Source organism: Ceratotherium simum, chromosome 37 (genome assembly GCF_057802395.1).
Source record: "Ceratotherium simum simum isolate JZ-2026a chromosome 37, ASM5780239v1, whole genome shotgun sequence".
Lineage (NCBI taxonomy): Eukaryota > Metazoa > Chordata > Mammalia > Perissodactyla > Rhinocerotidae > Ceratotherium > Ceratotherium simum.
In genome coordinates, this window is record NC_141936.1 from 21,031,271 (window position 1) to 21,050,471 (window position 19,201).

At 46.4% G+C, this 19,201-nt stretch overlaps 1 protein-coding gene across 1 annotated transcript; it reads left to right on the top strand.

The window, feature by feature from the left end:
* Positions 1-1,290: 1,290 nt before the first annotated feature.
* Positions 1,291-4,755, top strand: LOC101406024 (C-X-C chemokine receptor type 2-like). Its single transcript, XM_087424844.1, has 2 exons — positions 1,291-1,360; positions 2,734-4,755. Exon 2 carries the CDS (start codon positions 2,742-2,744, stop codon positions 3,819-3,821), a length of 1,080 nt encoding a protein of 359 aa, XP_087280970.1. The 5' UTR covers positions 1,291-1,360; positions 2,734-2,741; the 3' UTR covers positions 3,822-4,755.
* Positions 4,756-19,201: the final 14,446 nt, after the last annotated feature.

The window sequence follows — 19,201 nt, forward strand, 5'->3', positions numbered from 1 at the left end:
GCTCCAGCGATCAGAGAAGACACATCTGCTGTCCTTTAGTCGACCTACACCGGTGGTTGAGCGCTTCCTTTGTTCCCCGGCAGAGCGTCCAAAGATGAACTGGAGAGGGTCCCTGCTCTCTAGCTCATGGTCTAGTGGGGAAGGCTGACGTGTAAACACATCATTACTGGGCCGGCTCGGTGGCGTAGTGGTTAAGTTTGTGCATGCCACTTTGGCGGCCCAGGGTTTGCGGGTTCGGATCCCGGGCGCCGACCAATGCACTGCTTGTCAAGCCATGCTGTGGCGGCATCCCATATAAAGTGGAGGAAGATGGGCACGGATGTTAGCCCAGGGCCAGTCTTCCTCAGCAAAAAGAGGTGGATTGGCAACAGATGTTAGTTCAGGGTTGATCTTCCTCATAAGCAAAACAAAACAAAACAAAACAAAACAAAAAACCCCACAATCATGACTGTACAACAGGGTTCATGTTATAGTGGAGAAGTGATTAAATACCAGAGGAGTAATCCAGGCGACAGAGATGAGCTGCTAGGAGCAGCTGGGGCAGGTGTGCAGAGAAGCCATCCTGCGTTACTGATAGAGGAGCAGAGTGACATTAACCCGGTTCCTCCATCCACCGATGGCCCAGCTCTCATGGTCTCCCTGGTGCCCAGCCAGGCTCCAGGAGTGGCCCATGCCCCCAGCCTCAGGGCCATTCTAATCAATCAACCATTGGCAGGGTTTGTGCGAAGAAGCGTCTGGCGATGGTGAGTTCTCCCTCCAAATCTCCACCAACATCTCCACCGGCCCCCAAGCCACCCCGAGGAAGCCTATGATGCGAGTAAAGTTGTGTGCTTGCTGCCCAAACACAGCTTAAGGGCAGTCTTCCACTTCCTTCCCGCCAGATTGCCCCCAAGCGCCCCCTAAGCGGAGGCTCCTACAAGGCCCTCCAATGGTGGCCTCCTTCTGAAGTCTCTACTGGAAAACGTCAAGTCCTTTCCCCTTGATTAATGTCAGGCAAGTTGGAAGATTTCAAAGGTGATCTAGGGAATTTAAGGGACAAACAAGTGGAAATACATGCAGGGACAGGAAGAGAATAAAAATGGTCATTCATAGAGTGGAGAATTCAGATATTGGACCCTTCACCCCATCTTCATGCCGGGTACCCCTGCTTGGACATATGGACCCTGGGAGTCTCTGATGTCCTGTGGTCCCTTGACTTAATCTCTTCTTCAGATGTAGACGTGGGCAGGGCTGGAAGAGGATGTGTGCTGTAACGTGGCTTCCTTATTTCCCTTTATACATCAAGTTCTCTCTAGCCACTGTCACTCTGGTCTCTGGGCTCCGGGCTCGTACGGTTGGACCCGCCAGGCCGGTGCCTCAGGTAGGAAGCCACCTCTGTTTGCTGACTTTCTTTGGGGCAGGGAGACCAGACTTCACTGTCTTTTAGGAAATGCACCCATTTCTCTGGGATCTGAGGATTTCTGTGCGGGTGGCTTCCTGCCTGCTATTTTGTGACCATGTATTCAATTCTGACCTCATTCCTGGCTGTAGTTGGTGACAGGAGCCTTCTCACCTCCTCCTGTCAAGCTTGCCCCTCTTTTCAGGGAGGACGCCTGCATTTCCCCAATCTGATGTTTATCGCTTTGCCCTAAGACTTTGTCTTCTGTGAAAATGCAAATACTGGCAAGGAGACCGCATAGTAAAATGTGTGGCTCTGAATGGACTTCTAGAAGCTCAGGCTTGGAAGCAACTCAGGGGTTATCTACTCCGCCTTGCTCCATTTGCAGATGAGAAAACTGAACTCTGTGGAGGGAGAAGGGCCGACTCAAGGTTCCCAGCTTATTAATGACAGAATCAGGACAGAATGAGGACTGGACACCAGTGGTCCTTATTTCCAGTCTTGGTAACTTTCCAGACTTTTCCAGACTGTTCTCTGGAGAGCCCTGGGCTTTTGGGGGAACCTCATAGTGGCTGTCTGGGTAGAGAGAGCCACACACTCTCCTTCCCCAGCAGAGAACCTCTCATCTGTTTAACATATTGGGCTTCTGGTAAGATTTTGCTTCAACAAAGCGTTTCACAATGAAAAAAATATTTGAAAACTGCTGAACGATTCTGTGGATGTTTAGGAGGAGATTTCAGGGACCAAGATGGGGACTTCTCTCAACTGCTTAAACTTCCTTTAGACAGAGGACCAAAACATTTATTGCTCCTTTAGAGAGAAGGCTTCAAATACATTTTCATGAAATTTGTTGCTATCATTTCCTTCCCTCAGCAGATTCTGAGAAGGTTAAACAGGAATCGGGAAGAACAGAGGAGAGGAAATAACATAGAAAGGGGCATCAGGGAACAGGTTTGTTTCCCTCCATTTTGCTTAATGCTGACCCTTCCCTGAATGTGTAAGACCAACCTGGTCCTCCCGTCTGAAGGCACAGACTTGCTTGAGGATGGAGAATGCTAAAAAGAGTACAGCGGAAGAATTGTAGGTAGAGCTGAGGCTGTTGTAGGAAGGCCAACGACAAAGTTTTTTCCTCTGTAGTCCATCTTGTCCTATACTCAGGCCCAGCCTTGGAGTTATGGAAGGTTGATGACACGGGGAAGCCGACCGCTAAAGAAGGAAGACAAATGGTGGGATCTCTGGCTGTCAAACCAACAGAGAAGCAAAAGATACCCCAGCCATGTTCTCATATCTTTGATGAGCATGATTTGAATCTCAGTTACTAAATCACATTTCTTTCTTTCTAATCTTTCAACTAGATCAAACCATGGCTATCATTGTGGAAAATCTATGGAATGATAGTGATTTTTGGGAAGACTATTGGGATGAGTGGGGAAATTTCACTGGCACACCAGCCATAGACGGATCTAATAGTCCCTGTAGGATAGACACTGAGACACGCAACAAGTACGCCGTGGTCATCATCTACGCGCTGGTCTTCCTGCTGAGCCTGCTGGGTAACTCGCTGGTGATGCTGGTGGTCTTATACAGCCGGGTCAGCCGCTCTGTCACCGATGTCTATCTGCTGAACCTGGCCATAGCCGACCTGCTCTTTGCCCTGACCTTGCCCATCTGGGCTGCCTCCGAGGCAAAGGGCTGGATCTTTGGCACAACCCTGTGCAAGGTGGTCTCGCTCCTGAAGGAAGTCAACTTCTACAGCGGTATTCTACTGCTGGCCTGCATCAGTGTGGACCGCTACCTGGCCATCGTCCACGCCACACGCACGCTGACCCAGAAGCGGAACTGGGTCAAGTTCATATGCTTAGGCATCTGGACCCTGTCCTTCATTCTGTCTTTGCCCATCTTCTTCCTCCGCAAGGCCGTCAACCCACCCGATTCCAGCCCAGTCTGCTATGAGGACTTGGGTGCCAACACAACCAAATGGCGGATGGTGATGCGGGTCCTGCCCCAGACCTTTGGCTTCCTCCTGCCGCTGCTGGTCATGCTGTTCTGCTATGGACTCACCCTGCGCACGCTGTTTCAGGCCCAAATGAGGCAGAAGCACCGGGCCATGCGGGTCATCTTTGCTGTCGTGCTCGTCTTCCTGCTCTGCTGGCTGCCCTACAACCTGGTCCTGGTCTCAGACACCCTCATGAGGCTCCGGGTCATCGAGGAGACCTGTGAGCGTCGCAACGACATTGGCCGGGCCCTGGATGCCACCGAGATTCTGGGCTTCCTCCACAGCTGCCTCAACCCCCTTATCTATGTCTTCATCGGCCAGAAGTTTCGCCACGGACTCCTCAAGATCTTGGCCATCCACGGCCTTATCCGCAAGGAGTTCTTGCCCAAGGATAGCAGGCCTTCCTTTGTTGGTTCCTCTTCGGGGAACACTTCCACCACCCTCTGAGACGCCCACCCCTGTTGCAGCCCCTCAGGGCTCCTCCCTTCCCTTCAGCATCCCATCCCAAGCCTCACGTCCACTGGCTGTCCTCGGTCTCTGGGTCAAGGCGGCCCCCGTTGTGGTTACAGGAAGTTGCTGAGGCTGCGTCCTTACCAGGCCCCCACCGTGTGGTTTAGAAAGCCTGCCCTGGGGCCCCACCCCTTAGCAAAAGTACCATGGCAACTGCCAGAGCTCTGTCCATCCGACCACTGAGCCCACAGCACTCTGTCTTCTGAGACGTTTAAAAGACATTCTTGTAAGTGACTACAAAACCTTCCGGGCATTGGGAGCCATTAGTGGCAGCACCATTGGTGCCTCTGCATCTCTCCCTTTCCCAGCCTGCTGGGCAAGTCCGTCTCCCTTGAGAGAGGCTGAGAATGACAGATACTCACTTTCTAAGACTCCCTTATGCTAGGAGTGGCCGTGTCATCCAGTTCTGACTAGTAAGACTTAAGGGCAACAGTGGGCTGGTAAACCATTCTTCTGGGGAACAAAGTGCTGATCTGTAGCGTTCTCCCAGTTCCCTGTATATATTCTGCCACGGTGGCAATTTCAAGGGTGGTGGTGTTTAGCAACTAGCTCATAAAGTTCTAGAGAATGTAATAATCTGCTTTCACAAGCAGATACAAACTGGCTTCAGCACACCATTGCTTAGGAGGAAGTCTTCTGGGGCTAGGGGACTCCTGAGAAATATTCCTCTTTAAAAAGAGACACACACGCACACACATTCTTGGTTCTTGCCTTTGAACATGATTATAGGATATGAAGTGTGGAGCTGAGGCAGCCACTTGGTGGCAATGAGGCAAAAAGCCCAACACACTTAGGCTGATGGAGCCAAAGGATGAAAAGAACCTGAGAATAAAGAGCCCAGAAATAAACCTGAGCATAAATGGTCAAATGATTTTTAACAAGCGTGTGAAGATTATTCAATGGGGAAAAGATAATCTTTCAACAAATGGTGCTGGGAAAAGTAGATATCTACATGCAAAAGAATGAAATTGGTTCCTTACCTTACACCATATACAAAAATTAACTCAAAATGGATCAAAGACCTAAATATAAGAGCTAAACCTATAAAACTCTTAAAAGAAAAGCTTCACTTGGTTTGAGGATGGGAATGGAGTTAGGTTCGGAGATGGGATTTAGATCAAGGTTGGGTTGGCATCAGGGATTGAGATTGGAGCCAGAGATGAGGTGGAGGGGAGCGAGGGATGGTGTGGCAGCTTGGGACATGGGGGATAGTCAGAGAAGGATGAATGTTAAGAGCAGGGAGAGACCCAGAAATAGGGAGAGTCTGGGACTGGGGGAGTGAGATTCAGGGGGTACAAGATGGGGTTGGGACCAGGTATGGAGTGAGGCTTAGGAATGGGATGAATGGGAGTGTGTAGTGAGCCTCAGGGAGGGGGGTCCGTAACAGAGTGCATGTCGGGGGTGGGGGTTAAAGCTACAAGAGTAGCCACTACCCCTTAGTCCAGTTAGTAGCTAGAGCAGGAAGACATCCCTGGGAGCGTCGCTATCCTCTCTGGAGCATTGTCTAAGATGCTCCTCGAGGGGCCAGGATGGAGGTGGCTCGGCCTGTCTAGCTTGAGACTCTCTAAGCAGGTCGTTGAGGAAGAAGTTAGGGACTCAAGCCCTAAGAGATAGATCTGATTCAAGAGAGAAGACAGAAGAATGCAGAAAGAATCCAGGGAGGAAGGCTGGGAACTGGGCCTGGGAGCCTCTCTTTCCTCTCCCTCCCTCCCCAACCCCCTCTTCACCCCTCCAACTGTGTACTCAATGCCCATCTGCCTTCATCAAATGCTGTCCAAAGACAACTCCTTCAGGGGCTTCCAGAGGTTAATAAGGGTCCATACTGGGTCTGGAGAAATATAAATGACTAATATACATCGGAAAAGATGCTTGGCCTCACTAATTACTGGGAAGTGGGACTCAGATAGCAATAAAATAACCTGCAAGTGTTATAACGGGGGAGGAATGTGGTCAGAACTATCTTCCAGCAAGTGCAACATTGTTTGATTAGAATTTTTAATGTAGCGCCTCATTCTCTGGGTAGCTCAAGACAGAAATGATTTGAATTTCAGATCTGTAAAAGCGCCAGGATGTTGGTACTGAAATAATACGGTGTATTAAAATATTGAAAACTGGTGTTTCCATCACTAGATGGAGTCAGGATTGGGTATCTGGGCAAATTCAGGGAGATGATTCACCTCGGGGAGGAGCCCTATGTCCAGGATGGGGCTGGGACCAGGGACTGGGTGCATCTTAGGAGAGGAGACAGGGGTGAGAGAGGGGAGAGAGTCAGGGACAGGACTGGTGTTAGAGATGGGGTGACCATCAAGGATCGGGAGGGGGACAGGGGTTGGGATATGAATGTATGTTCTGCACAATGCTTGCTGGTTTTAAAAATTGACAATTTGTTTTGTAGGCTTGGTTAAAATATTCCAACCCCCCAAAAATCATGCTGAAATATAGTATTTTCTCACATACTAATTCCCCTTCTGACCAACCACAGCCCCCTCACCATCCCTTGCCCCCCATCCAGTGGCCCACTCTTACTAGTTCCAGCAAAAATATTAATTGATAATCTGGATTTTATTTGATAGGGGCTTAAGATTGCCTCTTTCCCAGCAACTTGCGTTTTAATTAGGGTCTTTCAGAGGCTGAGAAGTCTCATAGATGCAGGTGAAATAAAAGGACCATCTCCTCTTTGGTCTAAGAGTCTTCCCAGAGATGACCACTAACCAAGAAATCATGGTGGAGTACAGCCTTTTGCTGTTTCCACGCAGTGGCTGGAGGGGTCAAACATCTCTGGGTTGGACCCAGAAAGCCACCAGTGGCTATCAGCTGAGCTGTTACCTCCATCCTGGTATTCTGTTTTTACCCACCCTGGTATTCTGTTTTTAAACTCAAGATCCTTCTTCCAACCTTGAGGGTTGAAATGAATTAAAGAATTAAAAAAATAAACAGACTATGTTAACTCGGACTTTCTAAAGTTCGTTTTTCTTTTTTATCAAGAGATTTCACACACATTGTTTCAAAACGTGAAATAAGCTTTATACATTTTACAACGAAAACCAGCAGCAGCCCTCCCACCCGACTCCCCGCAGGCAAAGGCAACAACTTTCAACTCTCATAGCTGTTTCATGGAAGAGCGGTCTATATATTTCTCAATATCATGCTTATTCTGCTAGCTCTTGTTTTTTTTTTTTTCTTCCAGTTTTAGACATCATCCATTGACTTTCTATCTTGGCTTCTGAGGATCTGACACTTTCTCAAACTCTCTCCTGCTTTTACCCCTCTCCAAGCAAACACAAATACTGCCTCCTTCATTCTCCTAGGACATAGATACCACACTTTTTGGTTAAATCAACATTTGACATTTTCGTAATAATGACTAGGTAAAAAATTATTCACAGTCGGATACAATGTATACATTTCCTTTCTTCGCACAAGGTTTGTTTTCCCTGGAGTTAACGATATGATTTTCCATGTACTTTTCCTTACATCGGTCCCAAATATCTCCCTTAATGCATTCACGTTCATCAGATAAGCTATTGATTTTTTTTCTTTCTTGGAGACCTTGCTCCTGGAGCCTTTCACGGTCCTGTTCCAATCTAGACAGGTTACTCTCCAGGCCTGCTCCTTTTATCTAAATTGCTTTGATTACATTTCCAGATAAATTTTAGAATCTGCTTGTCAATTTCTACAAAATATCCTGCTGGGTTTTGATTTGGATTATGTTGAATTTGTAGATCAGTTTGGAAAAAATTGACATCTTAACAACACAGAGTCTTCCAATCCATGAGCATTGTATCTTTCTCCAATTATTTAGGTCTTTTCTAATTTATCTCGGCAATGTTTCATAGTTTTCAGTACATAAATCTTGTCCGTATTTTAATTTATATCCTAAGTAATTTATGGTTATTTGGATGCTATTATAAATGGTATTTAAAATTTTTTTTTATTCTCCAGTTTTTTTCTTACTAGTATGTAGAAATAAAGTTGAGTTATGTATATTGACCCTGTATTCTGGGACCTTGGTAAATTCACTTATTAGCTCTAGCAGTTTTATTTTTAAAGATTCTTTTGGATTTTGTATGTACACATCATGTCATCTGAGAATAAAGACAGTTTTCTCTCTTCCTTTTATTTATTTTTCTTGCCTTATCTCGCTGGCTAGGACCTCTAGTATAATGCTGAATAGAAGTTATGAGACTGGACATTCTTTCCCTGTTCCCAGTCTTAAGGGTAAAGCATTTAATATTTCTCTATTAAATATGATGTTAGCTAAAGATTTTCCAGAGAGGCCCTTTATCAGGTTGAGGAAGTTCCTTTCATGAACGGGTATTAAATCTTCCTCTTTCCTTAAGGGCCTGGGCTCTGGAGCCAGGCTACTGCTGCTTACAGGCTTTGTGACTCAGGGCAGACTACCAAACCTACCTCCACTGCCTTGTAAGATGTGGATAATACTAATGCTCAGCTCATTCCTAGGAGGATTAAATTAAATGAAGACACACACACACACACACACACACACACACACGACATTTAGAAGAAAGCCTAGCATACAATAGGTACTACATAAATGTTAGCTATCACCATTCTTTTGCTTTACTCCCTTATTTTGCTGGATTACTGGATTTTGTTGAGAAAGAGTATGTAGGAGATAACTTTTTGGAGACCTTGAATTTCCAAAAAAACCCTTTATTCTACTCTCACATTTGATTGGTATTTTCACTGAGTATTGAATTTTAGGTTGGAATTCACTTTCTTTCAGAATTTTGCAGGCTTTTCCTTTTTTTTTTTTTTGAGGAAGCTCGGCCCAGAGCTAACATCTGTTGCCAATCTTCCTCCCTTTTTCCTTTTTTCTCCCCCAAGCCCCAGTAGATAGTTGTATGTCATAGTTGTACAACCATCTAGTTGCTCTATGTGGGACACCGCCTCAGCATGGCTTGATGAGTGGTGTGTAGGTCTGCACCCATGATCCAAACCAATGAACCCCAGGCTGCCGTAGCGGAGTGCCTGAACTTAACCGCTACACCACCGGACCGGCGCTATGCAGGCTCTTCTTAATTTCTTCTAGCTTCTAGGGTCGCTGTTGAGACTTCTGGTGCTTTCCTAATTCCTGCTCTATGGTATGTGACTGAATGTTCTCTTAGAAACTTTTAGAATATTCTCTTTATCTTTTTAGTTTTAGAATGTATGATGATAACCCCCTGATGGGGTTCTTTTCTCATTCATTTTCTTGGGCACCTATTGAATCGTTTTAATCTGGAAACTCAGGTTCTGTGAAATTTTCTTACATTATTTCTTTGATACTTTTCTACCCTTCATTTTCCCTATTCTCTTTTTTCTAGGATTTCTTTTATTCGGGTGTTGAACCTCCCAGATTTATTCTCTAATATTTTTTATCACTTTTTGCCTATTTGTCAATATTTTCATCTTTCCACTTTCTAGGAAGTTACCCTTAACTTTATCTCACAGCCTTTTAATTAGAATTTGACATTTCTGCTATCTTATTTTAAATTTCTGATAGGTTTTTTTGTCTTCCCCAATGTTTCCTTTTATAGCACCTCTTTCTTGCCTCATGGACACAATATTTCCTCTTATCTTTCTGAGGATATTGTGGGTTTTGTGAAGATGTCTTCAGCCCCCTTCATTGTCTATGTCTTTTCTTCTGGTGTGATAACTCAGCTACCATTTTACGTCTACTTTCTAACTTCCGTTAAAAAAAGTCTCTTATCTTTTATTTTCTCTCATATTTTTTTTTGTTCTTGTACCTTGTGGGATTATGCCTTAAAAAATCTCTTTAGTGTCCTTTTTATTTTTGAGAGGAAGCAGAGGTAAAAAACATTCCTCCAATCCTCTATTTTTGATATAAAGTTCCCTTGGATTTAAAAAACATACTTATTTTAAAGTCACATTCAGATCGGTCTATTATCTTTAGCTCCTTGGGTGTGAATTCTTCTACTTGTTATGTCGGCTGACTGTTGACTGTAGTGGTTGTTAGTTCTTCGTAATATCTGATTGTGAGCTCATCTATCAGAGAGCATTTTTTTTCACAGGATTCTTGCATGTGTCTTGGATTATGAAGAAGTCTGCACAGGGACGGTGTCATGGCGGTCCTTGCTGGGGCCCTACGGGGTCACATGGTTCAGAATGTTTTTCGTTATTGTTGTTATTTTTGGTCGTGGGTTTCCACACCACTCCAAAGGGCAGACTTGGGTCCTCATCCTTTGCTACTCGGGCGTGGATTCTGGACTATCCCTCGGGCGGCGCTCTTTCCCCCATGGCCTAGGGCAGGGAGCTCACTTTGGGGTCATGTCTCACAGCTGGCAGGTGTTTTCCTATCCCCAGACAAGGGCGGGCCAGCTCTTTCCTGGTTCCTGGCTTTCTGCAGGGAATTCAGTTCCAGTTCCCTGCTGTGCACAGGGTCTGTACACCCACTGCTGTTACCATTACATCCTTAAGGTGCATGACCACTTCCAGTATCCTTCTGGGTTCCTGTGGCTTCACCTCCTACTCCCTGGTAAGTCCATACATCTCTAAGTTCCCTTTTCACTTCCGGCCCTTAGAGATCTCTCTCTCTCTCTCTTTTTGCCTTTGTTCTCAGATATTTGTCTGAAACTTTAAAAATATATGTTATCTATGTTATCTATTTCTGTGTAGGTTGTGTGTGTGTGCGCGTTTTTGCTTTCCATGCCTCCTCAGTCCACCATCACAACAGGATATCCGTAAAACTTCCAAAAGCACATAAAATAAAAATGAAGTTCTTCATTTCCTTTCCTTAAAGATAAGCCCAACACTTTCTCCTGGGGAATTTGAAATGTCAACCAGGAGGGTGCGATGACCAGATGTCTAGCTAACTCACAGTGTGTATCTGCATGTTGCATATGCATGTGTGGATATGTGTGTTAGAGGTGAATGACCCCACATTATCCCAGAATTATCACCCCCTTCTTTTAGCCAGGTTCAGATCAGGGGGGATGGGACAAGTGAGATGTAGAAGGTAAGTGGGGAGGTGCTTCTGAAGAAATCCAGTCACTTCCGACATGGGAAGAAGTTGTATTGCCCAAGAGAAACCTATGAGGCCACATCCGTACCTCTCTTGGTTCTCATATTGTAAACAACAAGGCTTTCTTCCTGAAAAAGCTGGCTTTGCTCCAACTTTGAAAGTGTTGGGGGTGGAGGAAGACTAAGCAAGTAAGGGCCCAGGGGCCATGCAGCGCAGGGGTCCCCACTTTGTCATCGTCCTCGCGCACTCCTCTTAGCTGGGATCCTGGTGATCCTCAGTCCCCTGTGTGCATTGGCCAAGGCGTTTTAGAAACATACATTAATAAGTAGGAATCAAAGAACTAGTTAACTGGTTACGTATTGAATGCCTACGATGCACCCGACTTTGTGCCAGACCCTTAAAACAAGGGCAGGTACGATAGAAATGAAGCTTAGGAGGCAAAGGAAACTTGTGAATGGAGGACAGGTGAGGAGTTCATGACATTTACTCTAGGATCAGGGCGACTGGAAAAAGAGATCTATCTGGGGGTCCTAGTGCACCACAAGCTGAATCTGAAGATTTGGAAAAACGAAATAAAAGAGAAAGAAAAGAAAGACCGAGTAGCTGTGTGACCTTGAATATTCACTTAAACTTCTTGAATCTCAGTTTCCTCTTCCATGAAATGAGGTTTGATTAGGTAAGCTCCAGTTCTAAGAAGAGATGCTCTAAATCTAAGAGTATGTTGAGATGTACAAATAAGACTATGGCTCCATGTGAACTGTTCTATCTTTGCTCAGATCATGGTTATTAGTAATTAGGTGTGTCATGGAAGGTCATTTCTTAGTACGTGCTTTCCAGGTGGCCACCGACCAAGTCTAACATGAGGACTTCCAGAGAGGCCCCCTCCTTCCCCCACCGCTTCCTCCCTTCTCTCCCTCTCCCTCCAACACCTTCCTCCCACGTCCATCAGCAATTCATTCCTTTGGGAGGATAGGCAGATCCCTTGGAAAATGGACAAATCCTCCTGGTGAGGAGAATACTTTTCTTTAAGCCTAGAATGAGAGTGGGTTTCTGAAACCATTCTCTTGCACAGAAGATCCACTCTTTCTGAGCCTTCAAGGTCACGAGCAAACTCACGCGCCACAATCCACACGTCATCTCAGCCTCTCTCTCACAGATGTGTCCGTGCTCCCTGAGGTGGCCACACATTGGATGGAGCAGCCTCTTAGAGTCTAACGTTGCTCTGTTATAGAGCTCTTTCAAGGAGGGTGAGGAGCGACATGGGTTCCCGAGGGCTTCGAGGCAAGGGAAGAAAAGAGTCATTGAAAGGGATCAAAAGATGAGCTCCGTCTGCCCCAGTCTCGTGACATTGTCACTTTAATCCTTGAGATCTATTTTCTTTTCTTTTTTTTTTTTTGTGAGGAAGATCAGCCCTGAGCTAACATCCATGCCAATCCTCCTCTTTTTGCTGAGGAAGACTGGCCCTGGGCTAACATCCGTGCCCATCTTCCTCTACTTTATATGGGACGCCACCACAGCATGGCTTGATAAGCAGTGAGTAGGTCCACACCTGGGATCCGAATCTGCGAACCTTGGGCCGCCGAAGCGGAGCATTCAAACTTAACCACTGCACCTCTGGGCCGGCCCCTATTTTATTTTATTTTCTTAAAAATTTATTTTAATTTTTTAATGAGATCTATTTTAGGTTTGCAACATAAGGAGAACTCTTATCTAAGTCCTTATATGTGTAGTGTGTTTTCCATTATATGAATCAACAGATACTAATAACTATTATCTGCTGATAATTGAAGACTTACTACATGCCAGGTACTGTGAAAAGCACTTTTTACCTGAGTTATTTCATTTACTGCTCACCAAGACCTTATGGTAGGAATTATTACTATCCCCATTTTACAGATGAGGAAAATAAGGCCCAAGGAGATGAATCAAGTACCTTGCTCAGAGTAACTCAACAGCAGGTAAGGGGAAAAACTGGAGTTTAAATCCAGGCCTGATGCTCGTGGTTGGTGGAGAAGCACTGCAGTGCAGTGAGAGCCACGGGGGCTCTGGGTCAGCCTGGGTCTTGGTCCATCCTGACTTGTATCGTCTTGACCAAGTACCTTACCTTCTGTGAACCCCTGTCTCCTTGAAGGGGTGGTAATGTATGCCGGGCTCTTGGAATAGCCTAGGGCCTTGATAAGTGGCAGCCATTCTTACCATAGCAGAGGGTCTCGGAGGGTGAGTGAGCGGAGGACCTGGCAAGTAACCCCGAATCTTCTAACTTTAACGGCAGTGCTTCCTGCAGGGTATCACAGGGTCAGAGAGCTACGAGGAAAGTTGGAATGTACCGCCTTCAAAGGCCTTGGGCTGCTCTGAGATGGAAAAACACCGCTTGGGAAGGGGATCAATGGTCTTCCACCATGTTCCTACAACATCCATTTGTTCTTTTCTCCTGGATCATTCCCATGAGCATCCAAGCTCCCATCTTATAATAACCCTCCCTTGACCCCACATCCCTGTCAGCTATGGTCCTATTTCTCTGCTCCACTTTGCAACTAAGGTCTGTGTCTCACTACTCAAGGGCGTGAGAGGTCGATGAGGGACATTTAGCAGAGTCTCAGCTGGAACCTGACCTGGGATCACGTAAGTCTGGGCACACCTGAAAGGAATGAAGGGTCAAGGGCCCTTTAGGGAATGAGCTCATCCTTGGGGGGCAAGAGTAAAGTCCACTGGCCTGCAGAAGTTGGGGTGATGGGAGTAGGCACCTCATTAAGACCAGCCCTGGCCCATGGACTCTGGCCCGTGGACTGAATGTTAGGGAGATGGGGCTGGGAGTGACAACGGAAAAAGCTGGGAGATTTTGGCAGTGCAAGCAACACACTCAGGGAACTGGCCCCATTCCATTCCAGGTGGCCAGGGTGGAATTGGCAGAGGGGTAAAGGCCTGCGCGGCAAGAAGGCCCAGGAGCATCAAGGGGGCAGGTGGGAAGAAGGTCTCAGAGAGCTAGGTTCCCCGAGGTGCTGAATCACAGCTTGCTCACTGCGTGTACAAATACCGGTGGTAAACAAAGAAAGAGCTCAAAAGGAAGGAGAGCGGTCAGGTTTCCAGTCCCACCAGGCGTGTGAGAGAGCATCATTTCCCCACACACCACACTTCCTCCTTCTTAGAGGTCTATTTCCCCGGCCTCTTGGTCTCCTCCTGCGTCTTGGCCTTCTCTTCCGTCTCTTTGGTTGGTTCTACTTCTTCATTCAGTCCTGTAACTGCTGGCATTCTTCCAGATCCTATTCTCCTCCTTTTCTGCCCTTTCCCTATTATCCACTTTCCCTGGCTGATGTTATTTGCTCCCGTGGCTTTAATGACCTGACATCTCTGTGAGAATGATCTCCAAAAACGTGTTCCCAGGCTGGCCATTTTTCCTGGGCTGTCAGAGCTAGAGTTTCCAATGCACGTTGACATGCCTACTTGTACCCTCCCCGTAAGCCCAGAATTAAACCAGCATCTTCTCCCCAAAAACTGCTTCCTTCAAGCCGTTTGTCCAAGCTATGGATTGAAGAATCCATTTTGACTCCCTTCCTCTTTCTCACTGCCTCATCCCTATCCAGTTGATAGCTGAGTCCCGTTGGTTTTCCCGTAAAGATCTCTTAAACTCACCCCCCTATCTCCACTCTCCTTGCCATTTCTGCTATGGCCTCCTAACTGGACTCCTGCCTTGAGCCTCTGCTCCTTTCGATCACTATAGTTAGGAACTCATTTGAACTTTAGATCAAAATTGCTATGCATAAAGCTTAGCCCAAATTACTGCACCCATGAAGTTGGAACAAATTATATTAATAGCTAACATTTATTGAGAGCTCATCATGCCTTATCACTGGGCTAGGTGCATTATGTGTATTAACTAACCAATCTAATCCTTAAAACTACCCTATGAGGCTAGGTCTAGAATTAGCCCATTTTACAGAGAGGGAAACTGAGGCAGAAGAGTTTAACTAGAGTTGGGATGTGCACGCAGGGGTCTGCCCCCAAGGCCTACACCCTCAACTACACTGCTAAACCGCCTCCAGGTACAGTTGGTATCTTTCTTCCAATACTTATGTGTCATGGTCGCTACTTAAATTATGCCTGTTTCACCATGCATTGGTAAGTTTTTTCTTTTTTTGATGAGGAAGATTGGCCCTGAGTTAACATCTGGGCCAATCTTCCTTGATTTTGTATGTGGGACACCTCCACAGCATGGCTTGATGAGTGGTGTGTAGGTTCACGCCCGGGATCCAAACCTGCAAACCCTGGGCCACCGAAGAGGAGCGCACAAACTTAACCACTATGTCACCAAGCCGGCCCCTGTAAGGTTTTTCTTTTAACACATCTTTACAGTTATGTTTTTAGGTAAAAATATCTCTCTGTGCCCTACAACATCTATGTTTTGAATTTTGACTTCCCCATTTTCTCACTAACATTGGCACAATAAAAAATTTAACCTTTTCTAATCTGCTGGATAAAAAATGTATCTCAGAGATGAATAAGTTCTAGAGATCTACTGTGCACTGTAGTGTCTGTAATTAGCAATACGGTGTTGTGCACTTAAAAATTTGTTAAGAGGGTAGATCTCATGTTAAGTGTTCTTGTCCCAAAAAGCAAAAAATAAAAAATAAAAACACAAAGGGACACAAGGAAACTTTTGGAGGTGATGGATATTTTATCACCTTGGTTATGGTCATGGTATCGTGGGTGTATTCGTATGTCCAAATTCATCAAATTGTATACATTAAACGTCTGCAGGGTTTTTTTTGTATGTTAATTACACCTCAATAAAGCTGTTAAAAAAATCTAAGAAAACCCCCTCTCTTTGTGGGTGTAAGCCTTCTTGGCATGAAAAGCTCTTACAAGCAGCTCTCGTCATGACAATATTTACCATTAAACCAGCTCCAAATGTTTACCTGCTTTGCATGGGGGGGGGTAATAAATGAATAAAGGAAGGAGTAGCTTTAGGACTACCCTCTGGGTCTCTATTTTTGGGTTTTCTTTCCTCCCAAATCTTCATCTACAGGTACTGGAAGAAAACGGTCATGGGCACGATCTTATGAGTCCTGCTGTCAGTCCTATGGGAATTAGGTTCCCCAGCGACTTGAGAGGAAGCTTCCATATTATATGTGTATGTTCTAAGCTGAATTAGCAGAATCTTCCCATAAACAGAAGATTTTTGCGCAACCCTGATGCTGGTCCCTGGGAGCTACTATGACATTGAGACCCCCAGCCTTTCAGAAGCTCCCTGGGAGTCATGCTCACGTGTTTTTGGCAATTGAGTTGGACCCTTGGGCAAGCGTGGAGTTAGGTGGGGGCAGCAGAGGATTCTAAAGGGCGGTAGCCAGCTGTGCCTCTGTTGTAGTAAATCTCTAAGCATAATGCTGGACATCCAAGAAAGTCCTCTAGCAATGCTAGCTGGTATTATTGCTGTCATAAAATAGAGAAAAATGTGGGACAGACCACATCGTGGGAATCGAGAGTTTGACCCAACCTCTGGGTCGGCTTGGAGCAGAGCCAGCCTTGCTGGGAAGCTGGCCCTGCTGTTTATGGCCAGGGGAACATGTCTGACATCAGACTTTGCAAGGCTCTGTTGGGAAATCCGAGGTGCGTCTGTCTTCTCCGGGAAGGTGCTTTGCGTAGGTCTCTGAAGCTGCTGGGGGAGGGGCCTTGAGCTGGGGCAGCGCTCTCTGCTCCCTCCCATCCCCGCCCCACCCCATGTCTGCTCCACCTTGGCCAGGTGGAACAGCCAGGATGAGGCTCCAATGAAAGGCCACCTTGCTTTTGACTAGGGGGACAGCAGGGCCTGGGGGGTCTTAGGGACTGGATGCGACAAGGAGAGAGAGAGAGAGGAAGTAGGATACTCCCTGTAAGGGAAAGACTCACTCTCACAAACAATTCTAATTCCAAGAGGGCATCTCTCATCTCCACTTTGAGCAGCTCTGCCACCAGAGTTTTATTTTTTTTTTAATTTTATTTATTTATTTATTTTTCCCCCAAAGCCCCAGTAGACAGTTGTATGTCATAGTTGCACATCCTTCTAGTTGCTGTATGTGGGACGCGGCCTCAGCATGGCCGGAGAAGCAGTGTGTCGGTGCGCACCCGGGATCCGAACCCGGGCCGCCAGCATCGGAGCGCACGCACTTAACCGCTAAGCCACGGGGCCGGCCCTTTTTTATTTTTTATTTTTTATTTTTTATTTTTTTGTGAGGAAGATCAGCCCTGAGCTAACATCCGTGCTAATCCTCCTCTTTTTGCTGAGGAAGACCGGCTCTGAGCTAACATCTATTGCCAATCCTCCTCCTTTTTTTTTTTCCCCAAAGTCCCAGTAGATAGCTGTATTTCACAGTTGCACATCCTTCTAGTTGTTTTATGTGGGACGCAGCCTCAGCATGGCCGGAGAAGCAATGCGTCGGTGTGCGCCCGGGATCCGAACCCGGGCCGCCAGTAGCGGAGCGCGCACACTTAACTGCTAAGCCACGGGGCCGGTCCCCCAGAGTTTTAAACTTGAGTCTTGATCAGACTCATCTGGGGCTCCAGGTTCTCAGGACCCACCTACAGTACTTCAGCTTCAGCGGGACTGGGAGCCTCATCTTACCTTAACTTCCAGCTGGGGTGGTGAGCGGAACGCCGGCCATTGTTCCTCCAGAGCCACTCTCTGCCTCTCTCTCCCCTGCTCTGTGCCCTGGCATGCTGACCCATGCGGACACCCTCAGTGGCTTCCCCTGCCCTCTGGTTTCTGAGCTCAGCCAGAGGGAACCTTGGTAGGAGATGGGTGGGCAGAAGCTTCCAGTGAGGGCATTTATTCCCCCGGCTGTCCCTGCTGGTGGCTGGGGTGGGCTCCTGTCCGGCAGCCCCCATCATACAGCTTTCTCCATGGGCTCCTCTACTGGCTCGCTCGCCTCGCCCCTTAGGCCTGGGGACAGTAACAGCTCCCAACTGTTCCTGGCCCTGGGATACCGCGCCACTGCTCATTACTTTCCCCAAACCCTTCCCTCACTTTTTCTTTTTTTGTGTGTGAGGAAGATCAGCCCTGAGGTAACATCCAATGCCAATCCTCCTCGTTTTGCTGAGGAAGACTGGCCCTGGGCTAACATCCATGCCCATCTTCCTCTCCTTTATATGGGACGCCACAGCATGGCCTGACAAGTGGTGCGTCGGTGCACGCCAGGATCCGAACCGGGCCACAAGCAGCAGAGCGCGCGCACTTAACCACTATGACACGGGGCCGCTCCCCCGCCCCCACTTTTTTTAAAGGTCCCTTTCCTCAATTCTCATGAGTTTGACAAAATTCTCTCCTTGCCCAGCTGCTGTATCCATCTGGTTCCTGCCGGGATCTCACCCGTTCAGGGCTGTCTATAAAGCTGCATTAGAAGCGAGGAGCCTGTCTTAAACATGGAACATTTCTAGAAATGCTGCTCTGGGACATTTGATGCTTCCTAGTCCTTTTTTGGCACCTTAGTGCTTAAATCCTTTGAGACTAAGGTGATGTTTTTCAAAAAGCAATTTTACCAGAAAATAAAGTTAAAAAAAAAAAACAAAAACAAAAGAAAAGACTGATACTGTTCAATGAGAAAATATAAAGGCATGGAAATGGGCATATCTACAAAGCCCAGCCTCCTTGTCTGGAAGGAGGCCTACACCGTGCTGGCCTGGCGGGCACCATCCACAGATGATCAGGCCTCAGTTTCCCCATTTTTGGAAAAATCCCGCGCCAACGAAATACACTGAAACAATGCAAAACTGTGTGAATTAACCATGACTATTACTCTACCCTCCAATTCTCTTTCACAATAACTCCTGTTAAAAGCTTGGTTTATATCCTCCTAGATATTTTTCTGAAAACTTATAAACCCATATATATTATAATGTTTTTTACACATGGATAAGCCATGTGCGACACATGCTGTTCCACTTTCCTTATTCATTCAACATTATTTCTTGATGATCTCTCTGTGTCCATTCATTTAACTACCTCATTTTTTTAGAGATTCTTTTTTTTTTTTGGTGAGGAAGATTGGCCCTGAGCTAACATGTGTGCTGCAGATGCTAGCTCCTCCATTTTGTATGTGGGTCGCTGCCTCAGCATGGCTTAATGAGCGATGTGGAGGTCCGCGCCAGGGGTCTGAACCTGCAAACCCCAGGCCACCGAAGCGGAGCACACGAACTTAACCACTATGCCACTGGGCTGGCCCCTTAAAGATATTTTTTAACAGCTTTATTGAGGTATAATTTATCTACTATAAAATTCACCCATTTTAAGCAGACAATCCAGTGATTTTTAGTAAATTTACAGAGTTGTACAACTGTTACCACAGTCCAGATTTAGAATATT